At 37.3% G+C, this 19,666-nt stretch overlaps 1 protein-coding gene across 34 annotated transcripts in view; it reads left to right on the forward strand.

Annotated features, from left to right (window-relative positions):
* Window positions 1-18,116, forward strand: part of mical3a (microtubule associated monooxygenase, calponin and LIM domain containing 3a) — a 140,843-nt gene extending 122,727 nt beyond the window's left edge. For 28 of the 34 annotated variants that reach the window (XM_088647014.1, XM_088647012.1, XM_088647020.1 and 25 more), the window contains 5 exons: window positions 3,851-3,901; window positions 11,789-11,854; window positions 14,002-14,101; window positions 14,859-14,932; window positions 15,352-18,116. In XM_088647014.1, the coding sequence (XP_088503140.1) occupies window positions 3,851-3,901; window positions 11,789-11,854; window positions 14,002-14,101; window positions 14,859-14,932; window positions 15,352-15,536 (476 nt within the window). In that variant the 3' untranslated portion in view covers window positions 15,537-18,116. The remainder of the gene's footprint in view (window positions 1-3,850; window positions 3,902-11,788; window positions 11,855-14,001; window positions 14,102-14,858; window positions 14,933-15,351) is intronic. The other 6 variants (XM_088647025.1, XM_088647034.1, XM_088647036.1 and 3 more) reach the window with 3 other exon arrangements.
* Window positions 18,117-19,666: the final 1,550 nt, after the last annotated feature.

Genomic DNA, 19,666 nt, shown 5'->3' on the forward strand with positions numbered 1-19,666 from the left:
GCAACATTAAAACAGCTGATTCCAAAATATTTAGGTGTTATGTTTTATATTCACAGTATAACGGGGAGTAATATAAAATAGCTTTAGGCAGATAGAATGAGGTTTTTAAAAAAATATCTCAAAATATTATCTCAAGTATTATAACAGAATTATAAAGAACTTTCCAAAATAGATGACAAGGAGCTGCACAGTTTTGAACACAAAGAAGGATGACAATATATTGTGCAGAGATTAAAAGGAAAACTAATTTTGCAAGTAGTTTGTAGCCTGTAATTGTATTATCATTGTCACTGTGTATGTTCTAGTTTCTGCTGGTTATTTCAGAATCTGGTCTATAAGCAGAATATCTACACCGTATCATCTGTGTTAGAAATGATTTGCCTGTGGGTGCCGAATGCAGAATGTTCAACAATGCAGAGTACAGGCTAACCCCTTGGGCTCAGACAGCACTGGTTCAATCAGAACTCTCTCAAGTGTTGCCAGGGTAGGGGGGTGTTAGTGTGCCCTTTTGTTCTCTGGTTTTGGTGAGACAGCGACTCCTGCGACTTGTCAGGTGTCCGCAGGACCACAGGGATCTCGGAAAGAAACGTACTGCTTATCCAGTCCACACCAGGGCTGTGGAGCTTGAAGTGTTGAATGGCTGTGACTGGTAGACATGTCGGAGGAGAGTGTCTGCAGGTCCCTGTGCCATCCCCAATGTTCAGGAGTCACATCTGTAAAGCCACATCTTAAAACAATTGTAACAAATTTTCAATGAACCTGTTGAAGGAAGTTTCTGGTCTAAAAGTAGTGTTTTGCCATACTCATTCATTCACTAGCAGCTGAGATTTGTTTCTGTCTGCCCCTCAAATCAACATGCTGCTTATAACTTAGGTTATATTTCCTAAAGTGAAAATGAGATTTTCTTAATTAAAGTTAAGCAGAGAAGATTATGTAAGTTAAGACAACAATAGCGGTTAGTGGTTAGTGTCCATTGTGGTGTACAATCAAAATTATGCTTCTTCATTAGTGTATAATGTTAGTGAATAATATTGATTACAGTAAAGTTTGAGAGAGTATTCGGTTTTTAAATTAGCTATTAGGTTTTTGCCTTGTATAGATAGATAGATAGTATAGTCAGAATTATTTAGAACTTTATGTACAGTATTTGCTTAGATACTAATATACGTTACGTAATTGATTTGTATAATCTTTACTTTTATTATATCTGCTTTTTTATGTTTTCTTCATGTTTTTTTTATCTGGATTTATTCTTCTAAACATGAATGGAAAAAAAATAAAACTTAAAAGAGTTAGAAGGTGAAGTAATAATAATGAGGAACTTAAGTGCTGGCGGCCAGAAGTATTTTAAAGGTACACTAGTTTTACAGACAGGTGTTAAGAATGAAGAGGTCATGGTATGTCCTTCCTGTCTTAAGAGCAGAATCATCTCCACTCCCTTCTCAGTAAAGCAGACAGCAACCCCGTGTTGTAAGTCAATGGAAAACATTACTTTGTCTTAGTATTGCTTTTGCAGGGATAAAGGAAAGAATTAATTTAACTTGATTTTCTTCATCCAAAGACTTTTGTCTCTGTGATAAAAATATTCCTTAATTTGATTTACTGTTGATGTTCCTTTGGATTTGTTTTGACACACCCAATAATTTGGAACTAAGAAATATTGCTTTCTGTAGGTTCTGAGTTGCCCACTCTGTAGTTCATCCTGACATTAAGTTTCACCTGAGGTCCAGCTAGACTTTTGTAGATCTAATTGTGTTTATTCTTTTGAAGAATCTTATCTGATCAGCCCAAAACTCCGTAAAAAAGAGTCGGTATTAAAAATTGAGATTTTAAAGGCATATAACATTTCATTGTGGTGATACTGTATTCTCATTCTGAACATTCTCTCTTCTTTTCTTGTTTCCCTTTCAGTGTGTCCTTGCATGCCATTTTATGTTGAAAAATGCATGTAGATATAGAATTGTGTGTTGGATGGACATGTGTGTGTTTGCTGATCATATTTTAAACATTAACACAGTTATGTTAAAAGCAGGTAAAAGGTAGAATTTTCATTTTGCCCTTTTTAGTTTTTCCTATATAATACTTTCCAAAATAATACTATGTAATATTTTATGTGTACCATCTTATTGAATTATGCTTGAAAATCAGCATTAACAGTTCCGAAAGAAAACCTCTGCTTTGTTGACAATGTCTAGAGCATATTCTCTGGGTATGCCGTGGCGTAAATTTACTGGTCTGTCACAGTCTAATGCTGTCCCTTCAGTCTTAATCTCCTCGAGACTGTTACAACTGATTGCATTCGATCTTGTGCCAGTCTTCTTCTGGGCTCATCCTACAACTTTTCACCAGGGTCAAGATAAGGTGTCGGCCAAAACCAGTACAGTTTTAAATGTTGATTTTTTTAATGGTGGAATCAGACGTAATCTGATGGATGGATGTTCTATTTTTATATTCAGTGTGATTATGATGCTCAATAAAATAGTTAATAGTTAAAAACTAATTAAGGAACTCAATTGTACCTTTATTGTATCCTAGTCATAATCTCATACTTTTTTCTTATGGTTAAATCTTGGTAAAAACTCAATCTAGAGTTGACAGTTTCATGTATAGAATAGAATACAATTGCTCAAGGTTCTTTGGGCACAATTCACACAGCTTCTTACTTTCCTATTGTTTTTTGTCTTTTTCCCACTTCTCAACAAAACCTTAGTCAAGCTCTTCAGTTTTTACATGTTTGTGTGGAGATGTGACATTAAACAGGAATCACAAGCATACAGAGTACTGAGTGGAAATGGATAGTAATCCCTCTGTCCAGCTCTGACTGCTTTTACTTTCAATTTCTTTACCTATTTAACATTTATACCATTTCTATTAGTCTTTACTGCAAATGTTATTTTCTTGTTGTCTAAAACGTAATTTGGGATACACAATCACATTTGATCTCCCCAAAGCAAGAATACCACCTTCTTCTTAGTAGGTATTGTCTATAGGATTACTTTATTATACTTGTATGCAGAAAGGAATTCTTCAAAGATGTGCACAGAAGGTGACTTGTAGGAAGGAAGGTGAGTGTATTTTGAATCAGGCAAGGATTATGGATGCACAGCCAGATTAGACATATTTTAAGATTATTTATCAAAGGGAAGAGGGAAAACAGCAGTTTCAAAAATGTCACCTTTGCCCATTGAAATGTTATAGGATGAGCAAGACGGAAGAATGGAAAAGAAGAGTAAAAGCAACAGTGGTGCTGATTTTTTCTTCCTTAGCTATACTGTATTTCAGTAAGGTAGTTAGTGTACTTATAACTGTAATCACCTTTTGGGTTTATTTGCAAAGTGAAAACAAAACCTTCATTATAGTCCTACTGCACGTATTATACACAGTATTGTGTGTACTATGTAACAGTGCAGGCATTTTAAAAATTAAGTAATGCAGAAGGAAAATTCACCTTGTTAATAAAGCCCTTCAGAATCCTTGGTCTGGCCACCTAAAGTACCTGGTTTGTTAAGATGCTGTGACAAAATACTGCTAAACATGTCCTTATATTAAACAGTTATACACCTGTAACATTATATTAAGTTGTTTTCAGCTGGTCTTCAGGTCTTCACTGATGATGAAACATTCCTTTTATTAGCTTGGAATATAGAAAGGGTTCCGAACTTCGTGAGCATTGAGTCATCAACTCTGAGGCTGTACTGTATATGACAGGATTGGGATACATACTGTACAGTGTATATACTGTTCTGTATGTACTGTGAGCATGTGTGTGAGTGCATGATTTCTCATTACAGATAATATCGCCCAGTCTGGGCTGTGTGCAGTAACTCTCTCTAATATATCCTTATTGTAGACTATTGGGGAGAATCTAATTACAGTGAAATCATCGACTTGCATCTGGGTGGTATGTATTTCGAGCCTGTCACTCCACACTTACAGCTAACCCCTTTATCCTGTGAAATACTTGTGTCCCTCTTTCCCTCCTTACCCCCTGTGTGATGCTTAATCCCAAACCCTTTCCAGTTCGAACATGAAAAGCTCAGGTCTGGCCTTAATTAAGCAAGCTAAAGCAAAGAATATCTATCATCTCGTATATAACAAAATTCGTTTTCTTATACATGGTGGGTAATCGGTTAATTATAAAGTCCCTTGCTATACTGATAAGTATTTTGCACCATTGATTGTTTTACCAAATAGTTGTGAATAGGGAAGGCTGGTTAAGGTGTTGAGGTACAGTAATTACTGTTTCAGTGTTCATCGAATCTACTTTAGATAACAGGTACTAGAAGTTTCAAGCAACAGAAGTTACTGGGTTTATCATAGTTACCGGATTTTGAAGTGGACTTCTTTTTCATTATATTAATTCTTGAAATGTAATATCCCAAAAAAGTACAACTCAAAACAAGCAGGTCTGCAGGTATTTTGCAGTGTTTCTGATTTTATTGTATGTATAAAATGCACTCACTGTTTCTCTAAATCTCTTTATGTATGTATGTATACTCTAAAACTTATAAATACCTGTACATGAGCACTATTTAGACAATTGTCTAATAATGATGTATTACTATCTATTATCTATTCAGGTTTATATGAAGATAAATGCTAAGGATCCTGTTGGAAAACTCGTACATATAATGTAAATTAAAAAAACAAAATAGGACTAAAATGGATAGAAATAACACTAACACGCCTAGACCATTTCTTATTAAATAGCTCTTTTACTTACTAGATTGTTTTAAGTGTTATGCTTTTCTGTGCATTATAAAACAGCAGAACTGGAAAGTGGTGTACACCCTGTTACTGAATCTATCTCAAACATTCCCCTACTAGTTGTGATGTGATTCTCTACTGTGCCCCCAGCAGTGGTACCCTTGTGTTACCATAGATTTAACAGTGAGCTTCCCACCACTGATGTTTGTTCTGTATTAATCCTGTTTTGTGTATACAATGGCATAACTTGAGAATTTACATTTCCCTGAGAGATTGTCCCTTTTCATTTAGAACAAGGGACAATAAGAATTGTGTGTTGTTATCCTTTATCTATATACAGTATACAGAGGGTTGACAAAATAATGAAAAAACATATACATTGAAGTAACTGAACCACAATTAAAAAGGATTCTACATGTCTCATTCATTTGAACACTCATTACCAATGTTCCCACTGTAAAAGACATCTTAAAATCCACACGTTAACATGTGGGTTTCTAAAGCAACAGGAGAGATCTAACATTTTGGTCAAGGTCAAGTAGTTTGTGCACAGTATGCAGGTGCATCAGTCACAGACACAGCAACATGTTTTAATGTGTCCAGGGGGAAAGTGAAACTAAAAGAACATGGAGGCCAGTAGCTGTTAAAAGGAGACATGCAGGGGATGCCAAAAGGCTAATTCTGAACAAGGGAAAACAGCAGCAGGAGAGAGGAACAGTGGTTGCAGGTTGAAGACAGGGATAGATGGACGCTTAACAGGATCGTTGCTAAAAAAACACATAACATATCTTTACAGAGCTGATATTTATGGTAGGGCGGCCATTTGGAAACCACTTGAAACCAAGACCAATGTGCAGCAAAACATAAAGTACCTATGGCGTGATGAGTCGTTTATTACTATTTTTCCAACATCGGGACGGGTTGACAGTATGTTTGGAGAAAGCCAGAGAACGACTTCCAACCACACTGCTTGTTCCCAACTATTAAACATGACGGTGAGTCTGTAGGTGCAGCCATCTCATGGGAGACTGGCTCTGATTATTACTCTGCACGGTAGAATTACAGCCAGAAAATATGAAGCCATTTTAGGTCACCAGGTCCACTCTATGTTGCAAACATTGTTTCCTCAAAAAGATAATAATGCTCCCATATACACTGCTAAATGGATTGAAGAGTGGTTTCACAATCACCAAGATGAAGTCAAAAACCTCCCACAGTCTCTCCAATCACCAGATCTAAACATCATGGAACCTTTATGGTAAGTTTTGGAATGTACAGTTGAGCTTAGAGTAGATTTCCACCTCCTTCATCTCTCAAAGAACTGGAGGCTTTCATTCTTGATGAATGGTCCAATATCCCTCTAGAAACAGTTCAAAACTTGTTTAACAGTATCCCTAAAAGGATTGAAGCTATTCTGAAGGCAAAGGATGGATCAAGTCTTTATTGTATAATAAATATTAATACATTGCTAGATTGTTCTATTATTTTGTCCACCCCCTGACTATGTAAACAGAAGTGTTGGGTACATACTGTAAAGCTAAAAAACAGCTGTTTCCAATAAATGTCCTGTGGTGTAGATTAAAGCTTGGTCTTTGTAAGAGCTGGGGTTCAAGAAAGTATACTTTCTTCCATCTTCTGATACTGTGTAGAAGAATGCTAATTTACATAAAGCAGGTAATGCATTCGGGGATGTTGGTTTTCAGATCTTTTCCTGATTTTGGTTCTTCCACATGCGGGGTGAGTTCAGAACTCTGAGGAGCCTATGAAATGTTTTTAGCAATGATATAATTGTTCTCAGCATTTTGACATGGTGTGTAATCATGTCATAGTGGATCTTCATCTTAAGCACTGTGATTCAGTGTATTCCAACTTTCCCGTTAGAAGTAAACATTGTGAAAGAGGATTTCACCACAGGTCAACTGCAGTGTTCTCTAGACATAAATCCTTTGCAGTCCTGCAGATGGCTAAACATGAATCATGGCAACCTACCGCCCTTTCAAGATACCTGCCACCTTAACAGGAACTGCTTGCTTCAGGCTAACTATTGTCTTCATATGCCTTTCTACTCATACATGCCCTCTACAAATCACATGACAATGGTGCAGTCTACAGTGTGAACGCTGGAACAAGGCTTGTCCTAATAAGTTTGGCTTTATGAGTACATCCATAACATCACTTCACTCCCAGCCCATTTTTTAAAACAATTTCTTTTTCTATTTTTTTTTTCTATTTTTTGACTTCTCACTCAATTTATCTTCACATCTCAAGAGTTCACAGTTGCAAACTATGCAAAGCTAAACATGAGGAAAATAAAGAAGTTTAGAAGGGCTTACTATAACCTTTGATTTATTTATCTTTGAGTCTGCATGTCCCTGTGAAGCACCTGACGTGTTACGAAGAGCCAAGACTTCCTTGGCTGACTTAAACTAGCACCATCTGGAGCTCAGTTGCACTCTGCTATTTGTACAGTACTGCTGTGGTAGTTAATCCTAGATCATAGAGCTCAACCTGCAAGGAGTGAGAGTGTTGTGTGCTCTGTATCACATAAGAAAGGCTAGACGTGAGAGACACTCAGTCCCTTTAGTTATTTTGCGTTCTAGTAGCTAATTGATCTAAGGATCTGATCCAGCAGCTTCCCAAAAAAGCCTACAGTAGATATCAGAATCAACAACATGCCTCAGTAGATTAGTCCTTTCTCCCACAATCCTGTGTATGAAATTGCCTCCTATTCTCAGTCTGACATGCGCTTGTATTTAGTTTCTGTGTCTCTTCTGGCTTGTATTTTATAACTGATTCTAAATATATTTATACAGTTGATTTTGTCAGTGCTACTGAGGGTTCTTCAGACTTCAGACAGAGTCTCACTTGTCTTCTTTTTTCAAGACAAAAAGGGTTAAGTTCTTTTTTTCTTAATTATACAGTTGTGAGAAAATGTTTATGAACCATTTGGAATTGTCTGGATTTTCACACGAATGGCTCCTAAAATGTGATCTGATCTTCATCTAAGTCATAATAATAAATAACGACAGTCTTATTTAACAAACAATACACACAACATTTTACATTGTCATATCTTTAATGAACAAATGGTTTAAACAATCAAGGTAACTGATGGAAAAATTATTTGAACACTTATATTTAGTAACTAGTGGAAACATGAATCTAGGTCTGATTTGTCTATTAAACTGTTCCAAAACTATCCTTTTTAAAATGTATATCTCAGTTCTTCCAAGCAAATTCTAAAGTATGTTAGAGATAATATAAATGACCATCTCTAGAACAGGCTCACTCTTCTTGAGTGATAATGAAACTAATGATTGTAGAAGCAAAGTTAATTCTGAAACATTGTGTCCCCTTACTTTGCTTCCATTCGTATTGGGAGGTACTTCACCACACAGCATAACAACCAAAACGTGGCCAATGAGCAAGGATTTTACATACAATATGCTCATACTGCCTCAAGGGATATGCAATCAAAAACTGAATTTTACACTGAAATTTTAAAGCACTTATTACAAGTCTGGTCTTTGGGTTGATCACAATCACTTTTGCTCTAATATGATCAGATGTAAGCATGGAATTACCCTAAAATAAAACAGATATTATATTGGACCTATCTCTGTTAATCTCACTATCACAAGTACAGATTACTTTTCTATAAAGCAAAAATGAGTTTTGACTTTGCAGTCCCAATACTTTTGTAGGTCATTGTCTTTTTGATAAGTAGGTTGTTCAAGCTTTTTCTTTAAGATCTTATGTATGCAGCTAGTTTTCTTTTTTTGCTATCCCCATGTAATGCTCTGTGTGCACCAGTGCCGGATTTCCCATTCCCATGTGCCTACAGTGCCTAGGGCCTACGAAGGAGGGAAACACTAGTGACGGAATGACAAACAAGCTGAAACAACATGCTTGAGATCAACTCTAGGTGCTCCAAATCAATAATCATACACTATCTGTCAGCTGTTCTAGAAACTAGAAGTATCGAAGTGATGGTCGCTCGACTCGCTCCATCAATCATGTGGTTTAGCAGTAGAATAGTTTAAAGTGCATCATGTTGCAATTCAATTGGCATTTACCCCTCTCTTTTTGCACATTTCAGAGTGAAAGTGCCTACGGCCTACGAATACCAAAATCCGGTCCTGGTATGCACCAAATGTTATCATACAGGGGTTGGCCTATTTGTGCAAATTGGGAAGAGCAGTGCACCTGATACAGGAGTGGATCCCTGGGGGCCTCCACTGATTGCGTCACCCAGATTAGAGCATTCGTCCCTTAAGTATACTCTTAGTTCCATATCTATTTCTGTTAATTCTCAATCCAAGTACTCATTACCTTGAATGTCTGCTACCTGTAACTTGATCAACTTTATCACAAACCATAGTGACTGGCCCCTGGGATCCAATATCCATGTAGATGACCTGCTTGCTCAGATTTATAACCATTGTTTCTGTAACCTTTAAATATATTAGAAGAAAATGGTATATAATTTTCGAGTCCCTGGGTACTACCCCTGTCTTGAGTGACTGTTCAAAGAGTTGTGGCAGTTGCCTGTGAATTGCTTCTCTTGTTTTGTTAAAGATTTCCACTTCAGGCTGAAGGCCTGAGGGATCGTGAGGGAATGTGGAATTGTGTGCACCTTGTTCAACAACACTTGGCATGTCTTTGCATGAAAGCCCATAACTACAGTATGTGCATGCCACTCATACTGTAGGCAATGTAATATACTGTGTAAAGCTTTATGAAGCATAAAGGCAAGTTATGAGGTTTGATTTTTTCCCAGAATTAATACTATTGACTAAATGAATATAATGCTAAAAAGTGTTTTATGTTATTAATATTGACAAGAAAATTACAAAGCTTGTCGGCACTTAAGGTGTCATTTTAAGTCATGCTTAGAGTTTATATTGTAATTTACTGGGGTTAAAACAATTAATGCAAGAGAGTGTGCTCTTAAATACATGATCTATGCTCTTTCTATTTCTTTGTACATTGAAAAAGATACAATAATTAATTCGTTTGTAAGGTCATTTGTATTCCACACACCGCCTTCCAAAAATCTGTAAATCAGGTTTACAGTTGCTTTAAATCGGATCAAAGGAAAAAGAGGGAAACATGTCTGAAATGTCTCCTACTGTATGTGCACTGTTTTTGCAGGTTTACGATTCAAAGTCCTACATGCAATGCATTGAAAGTGTTTCAGACATGCAGTACAAATATGATTTGAGTTTTTGAAATTATTGGAGCCATTTATCTGTGATTTAACTACTACATTTTATCAAAGACCAATAAAATGGCTTTGTAAAGAAATTCAGTATATTGTTTAAGATAGAGATATGGAGGTTAATTACAGTAAAGTTCAAATAACACCTCTGCACAGAAAACGAGAGTGAAAACATTTTCTTGGTAAAGCCTTTGTTATTTTTTGTAATTATTTATAATTATTTTTAATTATCTTTAGTTGTCCTTTAAAACACTGCCAAGGATAAAAAGTAATAGCCCCTTAAAACATTTGGTACACTTTCAGTGTATAAGTAAACCTATAAATTGGAAATTCTTTTATTCAGTTAAAATGTCTCGGTCTACTAAGTAGTTATGTTCATTGCCGTGTTTCTTTGTGTGTATTGAAAGTACTTTGAGAAAAAAAATAAAGATGGAAACTACAGTATTCAGAAAGAAATAATCATTACAATGAATATTTTTGAAGCAGAAGAAGATGTTTGTCCTCACTGAGGTGCGACTGGTAGCCACTTTTCTAGCGCTGGTTTTGCCTGTGATAGTCCCTTGTGGTAGTATCAGTGTGACACTCTCCCAGCTCTTTTACCCTGGGTTGTGTACAACCTCCTGTCACTCTCCTGTCACTATAAATGTTGTTAACGTGCCTCTTTCGGATTTTCTGCACATCTCTTGATTTTCTTTCCCTCTCATTCAGGATTTTCTCTGGGTGAGGCTGTTTTTTTTGGTTGACTAGTTAACATCAGCATGCACTGTAATTTGTAGGGGTATTCATAAATGTTTAAAACCAGACCAAGACCCATACCAGGAGTAAAAAAAACTGAACACGTTGAAAGATTCTATATCTTAATGCTTAATGTTATGGTCCAATAATAGTTAAACTGAATTTTGCAACACATTTCTACACTGCTCACATACTGTCATCAAGAACTAGTGTCAGAGGTGTTTGCTTTATTTAATGTTCTGCTAAATCTAACAGTTACAGCAGGAAAACACTAGACATTAGTAAAAATAAACATGGCTAAGTCATGTTGAACTGGTCCCCAGTATGGCTTGTTACTGTATGTCAATTAGAATATGGAGTGTAGCACATAATATAAAGAAACAGATATTATATACATTCACATTTTAGGTTAAGTGCTACCAAGCTTTATGTATGTCTGCTTTTCTATAAGAATAAATCTTAATTTTTTCTATTTTTCTGCTTCCCAGGAGGCGATGTACTGTATTCAGTCTTAAGTGCTTACGTTGTGGTTTACTTTGTACTTTGTTGAACATTAAACAGTAAACGCAAGATGGGAGAATGCGTCACTTTCCATAGGTGTAGTATTTAAGCTTAAGACAGTGACACGCTGTAAAGCAGTGTTTTAAAAAGCTGTTTTTTGTCAGTTTTCACAGACACAGGTCTGTCAGGCCTTTTAGACTGCTGCAGGACAGGTGAGGCTGTGAAACTTTAAGATAGTAAGGGTGTGATCAACACAATGCAAACTCGCCCTTTCTGTGGATTAACTCTTTTATGCCATTCAAAGAGAGAGGGAAAACTTGTTTCTTTACGTAAAAAACACCTTTTAAAGCCCCTTTTTTACACAACTTCTTTTTTCTTTCATGACTCTGCGCAGCCAGCCGCTCTGCTCTTTTTCTTCCCAGAGGCTTTTGATTTTCTTTATTACTCTTGCTGCTATCTTTGATTTTTTTCCCTCCCTGTTCTTTCTTCCTTCCTCCTGTCTCCCCTCTCTCTATATATAATTTTCTCTGTGTCCTGTGCTGTGGCTCTGGTTCTGTCGCTTCCCCTCCCCCCCTCTCTCTTTCACTCCAAACCCCTCTTCAATCCTTCCCCGTGTTGTTGAAGTTGAGCCCAATGTCGGGACCCCTCGCCGAAGACCTATCTCCTTCTGCCCTTGCTGTACCCACGAAGGTAACGTAACCCCGCCTCGCGAGCCATTCGCTGCAGCAGGGTCACTGTGGCAACCCCCGGATCAGCAGAACTCATCTGGACTCCTCTCCTTTCCTTCCCAGTGTGTGGAAAGGCTGATGTTTAGAGGCCTAATAAATCGCAGCTTTGCCTATTTAACACATTAAAAATACGTTTTAACAAAACTACGCATTACTTATAAATAACTTAAAGGTATTCAAGTATTTGAATGGTGGCTCTGTGGCTAAGGATCTGTGCCTGTGGCTGGAAGGTTGCCGGTTCGTATCCTGTGGCCGACAGAGGAATCGTACTCCGTTGGTCCCTGAGAAAGGCCTTTAACCCCAACTACTCCAGGGGTGCCGTATAAATGGCTGACCCTGTGCTCTCACCCCAGGCTGCTCTCCCTATCTGTGTGTCTCATGGAGAGTAAGTTGGGGTATGTGAAAAGACAAATTCCAAATACAAGAAAATGCATATGGCCAATAAAGTGATCTTATCTTATGATCTTAAAATCTTATGATCTTATCTAAAGAGTGTACTGTACGTCACATAAAAGGAAGCGCCTACTTAGAGTGCACCATTCCTGTTTGCTTGTGTCTTATTTATTCAGTGTGGATAACATGTACCCAGATCACGTTTTGACTATAAGCTTTAAAAGAAGAAAGTTTTTTTTCCTGGTACCTACAATAATAATATGTCTGATTAGTCCTGCACCCATTTCTTTGCACCAAAGGCTCTTAATGCCTTCAGTAACAAAAAGCCACTTTGATAAGTGCTCTTTTACTTTAGGAGGTATGATTTATAGAATTCAGTTAATGCTCGCGGATGTAGAGGTTTACTTGGTGTATTATGGTGAAGTATTAATTCTGTCGTAATTTTGCTTAAGTTACTGTAGATATTCACAACATATAGGCTGTGCAATATAGATATGTAGTTGTTTCTTATTTCAGATTTTTTTAACCTCTTGCTATTGTTGGAAAATAATTTATTTAAAAATTACAGTCACTCACAGGGCTTCATGGACGACATTCAGGGATGTATAACTGGGGATGAACTGTATAACATCACAGTGTCTAGGGATGTACAAAATAACATCACTAAGTGATGCATACTGTAACTTAGAAAAAATCTAAAAAATGTTTTTTTTTTATTTTGGTGTGGAGGAAATTAAAAAAATATTAGTATATGAAACCCATATTTGTTGTGTTTGTGTTCTTGGTCTGAGGAACTCTGCCTTGCCTCTGTGCCCCTGTCTGTAATACTAAAACTCAGCTGTAGTGAGTGGCATCCCATGTCAAAGAACACTGCCATTCTATGTATACGTGTACTGTTTTCCTTTTTATTTTTCCAGAATTTATGGGGGGGCTTATGTATCATGCTTCATGGAGGTTACTTAATGTCTCATTGAAAATGCTTTGCTCCACCTACATGTGACATTTATGGTTGTGTTGCAGGCTTCTCTACTTCAGTGCATGGACTTGGCCTTATTTGGTTCTGAGTTGGCTAAAATGGCTGCAAATGGCCATACCTGTTGCTGTTGCTCTGGTTAGATCATGGATAGAGTCTGCATGTAGAGGCCTTTTTCTTCCCCTCTTAAAGACGTCTGGGGAAAATAACCTAATGCTGCATGCAACAATACAAGAGTGTCATTTATTTACTCAGAATTGGTAAACTGAAGTGTTATAAGAGCATTTTAATCTTTGTAAATCCCAGAGGTGATGTTAACAATTCTGTATCCTCTTGCAACTTAAAACTTTCTTCAGAGACTCGATATTTCTTGGGAGGTGCAAATATATTTTGTTAAAGAATAAATGAAGTGTAAGTTCCACCTTTCACTGCAGAGATAAGGGAGGTGAACGTGGGGAGGGAGTTTGGGGAACATGTGTTTTTACAAGTTTTATTCATAAGGTAATAGTGATAAGCGAACTTGCAACACAAGTGTCCATAGTGTTCCTAGCGAAACGAAATAGCTTTCCACACCATCTTCCATAGATTTCCAGATAGATCAAAATGATTTGGTCTTACCTCCCTGTCATTCCTCAGGAAAGTCATCTTGGCTTGGCTTCCATTGCACTGCCTGTCACATTCACTCCAGCTCTCCTACGTGAGGAGTGTCATGTGCTGATATGGACAATTTCTGCTTTTTGCAGGAATGGGCAAGAAGGATGACCCCAAGCTTATGCAAGAATGGTTCAAGCTTGTCCAGGAGAAAAATGCCCTAGTGCGTTATGAGTCCGAGCTTATGATATTGTGAGTAGTGTCTTTGCGGTTCTTGTTATAACGGTGTTTTTGCTTCGGAATTATCATTTATAAATTTGCTGTGCAGACAAAAAAAGCATAAAACGTAATAAAGTAATTTATTTTAAAATGAATAAGGTGTTTCGTACAACACTTTTGAGTTGTACAACAGCTTTGATCAATTTGTTGGTATCATGCCCTACATAGGACCATGCCTCTGAGTCTTCGCAGAAGAGGTAAAAGAAAAACTATTGGTTCAAAACTTGCATTCATCAGCCCATTTAGGCTTGAGCAATGCAAATATTTGCGTCTGGGCACTCTCTCTCCATGGGAGATCTCTGACTGACAATAAAAATTGGAATGGAAATAAATAACCAGCTTTTAGAGTCAAATTTGGAGTTAATCATGGTTATGATTAGGGGAAGTTTAGTCTTAATTTAAAGATTGCGAAAGGTTTTGATTAGGATTTGTATAGGAGTTAAATTTTGTATTAGGTTTGTAACTAAGATATAGAATTTAACTGAAAGTTATGTTTCAATAATGGTTGTTAATGTTAATAACTAATAATATTTAAGTAAATATTTTAGGCTGAAACCAGGTCATGGATTGGTTGTCTTTTGAGTAGTCTGGTATTTATTAAAGATCAGTTTTAACTGGTTTCGAGTAAATATGAAAATTCAGCTAAATTTGAGAAAAACGCATGATATTGGATACAATTAATTTATTGTTCATACTGTAGACTAAAGCCTTTTTGTCTGTATTTGTTCAGTGCCCGAGAACTGGAGCTGGAAGATCGACAGAGTAGGTTACAACAAGAGCTTAGGGAGCGCATGGCTGTTGATGGTAAGGCCCTCCTTTTGCCTCTATTGTTTTCCATAGCAACGGGCACTTTATTCCTGCCTCTTCCCAGTCACACTACCAATCAAGGCAATACCTATTTCAATGTTGGTGATTGCAGTGTGGTGTAGTGGTCAGGGGACTAGAATCCTGGTTTGAGGGCTGTGGGTTCCTATCAGAGGTACATCACTGCTGCACCCTTGAGCAATGTGCTTCACTTCAGCTGCTCCAGTGAAACCCTGCTGCACCACCTGGTTCCAACATGTGGTATTGATAGGTTCATTTTACATTTATCAACTTTAGATACACAAATATGGCACCTCGAGGAGAATATAAAGCACTAGAAACCTCCAAACTCTTACACTGCTCAGGAATGCTCGTCCGATAATCGTCCTGAAGACCCCCCTGTCCCTTCTTCCACCCAGATCACCTGAAGACGGAGGAGGAGCTGGCGGAGGAGAAACGGATCCTGAACGAGATGCTGGACGTGGTGGAGCAGCGGGACTCTCTAGTGGCCCTTCTGGAGGAGCAGCGGCTGCGAGAGAAAGAGGAGGACAAGGACTTGGAGGCCGTCATGCTCTCCAAAGGGTTTAACTTGAACTGGTCCTGAGCCCCTCCGCACCGCAGCTCTGGTGCTCTTCACACAGTGGCGCAGCCCGACTGCTCTGTCGCAACGCCCTGAGTGTTCGGGAATGTCAGTCCGGCGTGCTTGCCTTTTTTTCACGCTGTACACAGTTTACATATCCTCCCCGGTCTCGGTGAACTTTGTTTTTTTGTTTTTTGTTAAGGGGAAAGGATAGTTTTGTTGAAATATATATATTTTTTATTTTCCATTGGAGACAGATGTCAGCCATGGAAACAAGTAAGTGACTGAAAGGACAAGAAACAAAAGCTTCCTGCTGACATGGAGGAACTGAGAAGAAATCTCTTTATAAAATATATACTAATGTACAAAAGAATTGAACATAATACCATTTACATTTTGACTGAAGATGTATATTTATTGACTCATAGATTGAAGACATGGGCATAAGCTTGTTTTCATGAGCTTGGTTTTAAGTTCCTAAGAATGGAAGGATTGGGCTCTCCTGGTGGCAACTTTCCATTCACTAGGTTCTTCCCAACTTCCCAACCATTTCTCACATGCCATTGCTATCTGATATTGCAGGACATCTGTACAGCTGTCATGGGTAACTGGCTGACTTGGTTCCGCCTTTTAAGAAATCACTGAGGAGTATCTTCAGTTTTCCTTCATCAGCATTTGCACAGATTCATTTGTTTTTGTTTTAAGGTATCACAAAGAAACAGGTTTAAAAGTTTTAAACCCTATTTATTACTGTTTTTAATGCAATACTAGCTTTTACTTTTTTAACATTGAGACTACTGCAAAATTCCTGATTTTAGTGGACATTTACAAAATCTGACAGAAGAGTTTCAGTTGCGCCGTGTAAGCTAGACGCCCTGTCCTCTCTCTGTGTCATAAGCCATCTTTATAATGTTGAGTTGCACATGATTGTGGTACTCTGAGAGGACTGTTAAGTTCAGTAACATGCTGTGGTCTTGGTAATTGAATTTTGCTCTATACTCATTGTGAATCTGACACTATCCTGATGTTTCCTTAAAGGGAAAGCAGTGTTTTTCCCACTTGGAATTGAGCCAGTATTAGTATGAAGTCTGTGGTATGCTTTGTTTTTACTAATGGAAAAAATACTGAAGCAAAGAGGGGAAAAAACACATTTGTTCCTATTTTATTCAGTTTTATTTATTGCATTCTTATAGGCTTCCTACGCATTTTTATTTGCAAAGTTACATTACATTTGGTGGATTTGAAAAACGGTTGAAAGTGGCCTGTAGATTCGTCCCTTCAGGGGTAATGAGTATAGCCATGTACAAGAAAAGTTCAGTATTAAAAATTTTGCTTTTCAACTGTAAATTGTCTTAGGCTTTATCTTAGGCCATTAGTTCAAAGTTATTATTCTTCTGACCCTGAAGGGTTGTCACTTTTGTTTAAAAGCAAACATAACATGTAAACATAGTGTAGCAACTGCTTGATGTTTATTGTAAAACAAATATTTTACATTAAGTTTAGAAGCTTTCTGGTTGTATGAGATGTATGCACAGCCTTGTGGGAGTCTGGAATCAACCCTGGCTCCATGAGACCGTTCAGGGGATGACATGATGGATTCCTCGGGCTCAGAGCAGCTTGCAAGATGGGCAAAATACCTTCCTTTGTTTGTGACCCATTGCACGTCCAACTGATGTAACTTGTAAATTCACTTCAGTAAAACAAATGACACTTACACCCCAAAAAATGAAATCAAGTTCTCTTACAATTATCAAAGAATCGGTGTTTACACCTTAAGGTAACGCCATCAAGTGATTTGCACAGAGGCACCACAAATCCTGTTTATTTGTATTTGTGTACCAATGTGTGTATTTCTTGAGCCATTAATATTGGTATATGTGGTAAAAAAAACAAAACAAATTCAGCTTTGTAAATGTGACACATTTAAATGTAGACATTGGAAACTTGAACAGTGGTATTTTCATTTGGCTCAGTTGCTGTACGAAGATTGGAGATTGTCATGCATTGCCTTTGTCAGCTGTATCCAGATTATGGAAAGTTCGAGAATGCCTTTGTTTCCTCTTCAGCTCTTCATTTTTATTTAAAATCATTTTTGTTAGGAGTTTACAATGTTCACTCTGTTTACTCAATGAATTTTAAAAGATACACGTTATTACGGAGTGCATAAAATGAAAGCTGCTCTCAACTTTGTTATTGTTACTAAAGATTACGCTGAGTTTATGTTTTCAGTAATGGAAGATGTGAAAGTAATACCCTTTCTGTCATTTGGTACATTTTATGCTTGTTGGACCACACTTTTTCCTAAAGATAGTCAGAGAGTCAGATTTTATGTAGCAGATGTAAAAGAGATGAGAAACCTAGCAAAATCTTGTACTATACTGAAGTTCATGTGTGTTTAGAAGCTGCCTGGAGTGTTTGACAGATTTTATTTATTAATAAGTGTGAGACGAAAATGTACAATATGTAAACAAAATCCTAATTTTTAAACCAGCTTCTGTTGTTGAGCCCTGACTGAAATTTACATACTTCGTATAGTTAAATTGCATTTAAAATGTTGGATAAGTGTTGAATGGGGACAATAAAACAATGCAGTCATTTAAAGAAGCATATATTTATTTTGTTTGCGTTGGAAGAAATATTTGTCCAAGAAAGAGAAATTATGACAGATTGAAGTATAACATCACTGTTTTTGGAAAACAAAACCTTAGTTTAACAAGTGGAAACACTGCCTATGAAATTGCTTTACGCTAAGTGTTCTGAAAGGTTTTTGTGCTATTGCAACAAATGTGGTTTTATAAATTTGAAAAAGTACCAGTGTTTATTTTTTATTCGCTTCTTTCTGTTTGATACTCGTCAATGAATTGCTAAACCCTACAACACTCACACCAACATGTGATGAAAGAAGAGGTGCACATTTTCTTCAGTGTGTGCAACGTCGAACAATCTGCCTTTATTCTCTCTCTGGTCCTCTCAGCTGATGGAGCCAGCAGAGTGGAATGAAGCCACTCCACTTGAAAGCTCACAAATTCAAGTTTGCATACCACAGAGTTCGCTTTTGTTTTGTGCTACAAACTGGGGACATCCTAACTGTCTCAAGCTCACCCAACCCCAGAAGTACACAGTCTGCTACATCATTGGGGGGTCTTGGTGACAGTCAGTTAATTATATATTCTAGGTCTGAAACAATACTATTGAGCTCCACCTGGGCTCAGAATAAGCATGTTTACTGATTGGTCTGTTCCTAAGCCTCTGCTCCTGCAATAGATGGAAATGTGGAATGTTTTTACGATGGCAAAATTTTCATGGAGATGATTCTCTGGCTTTGTATATCATCTGCTTTCACTTCATGCTGTTAGAGTAACCTTGATTAACACACTTGTGTTATAGGTGTATCAGGTACTGTAGGTGCTATGCAGTTTCATTCAGAAGTAAAGGCACAACATAACCACACATAAGATTGGTAATGACTCACTGGGCTGTCCCCTGACAGTTTGTTTGTCTGGTTTGGGAGTTTTTCACTATTCTCTCTCCTAAGTGTTTTTTTTCTTTATAGACTGTGACTGTGAGATTTGTCCATTCCATCTGTGGTGAGCCATCTAGAATGTGTGGTGTTCTCTTACACCTTTTTTCTGAAGAAATGTTAGGGTGGGGAATTTGGGATTGATTTTTAACTCTCTAATCTTTATGGGTGTTTCACCAAATTCCTGACCAACATGCTTTTCAGTTCTGGACCTCAAATTGCCAAACAAACAACTCCACTGAAATCAAACTAAAAATATAGTGACCAAGTCTTTGTTACCAAATATCAAATTATTGAATATTTGATCATAATGAGCTACAGTTGCAGCAGTTCTGAAATGTGTGGGATAAGATCTTGGCAGTCATTTATCAAGATGTGAAGGACATCAATTCATTTATTAGATCACCTAGTGTGCTGCAGTCGGTTGAGCTTTTAAACTGCTCACTATTCCTCTAAGAGGTATGAAGGAAACAATATGCCCATCATCATAAGCACAGTGTATTTATGTTTGAGTGTCCCGAATTTAAGTCAGCTTCCTTAACATGTTGCCCAATTAAGAATCATTTTTTTATTAGATTAAAAAAATAGTGGTTTCGATTTTCTTTTATCACCATTGAGTTGCAGTAATCAACAT

The sequence above is a fragment of the Lepisosteus platostomus genome, chromosome 9, assembly GCF_059453375.1.
Source record: "Lepisosteus platostomus isolate fLepPlt1 chromosome 9, fLepPlt1.hap1, whole genome shotgun sequence".
Taxonomy (NCBI): domain Eukaryota; kingdom Metazoa; phylum Chordata; class Actinopteri; order Semionotiformes; family Lepisosteidae; genus Lepisosteus; species Lepisosteus platostomus.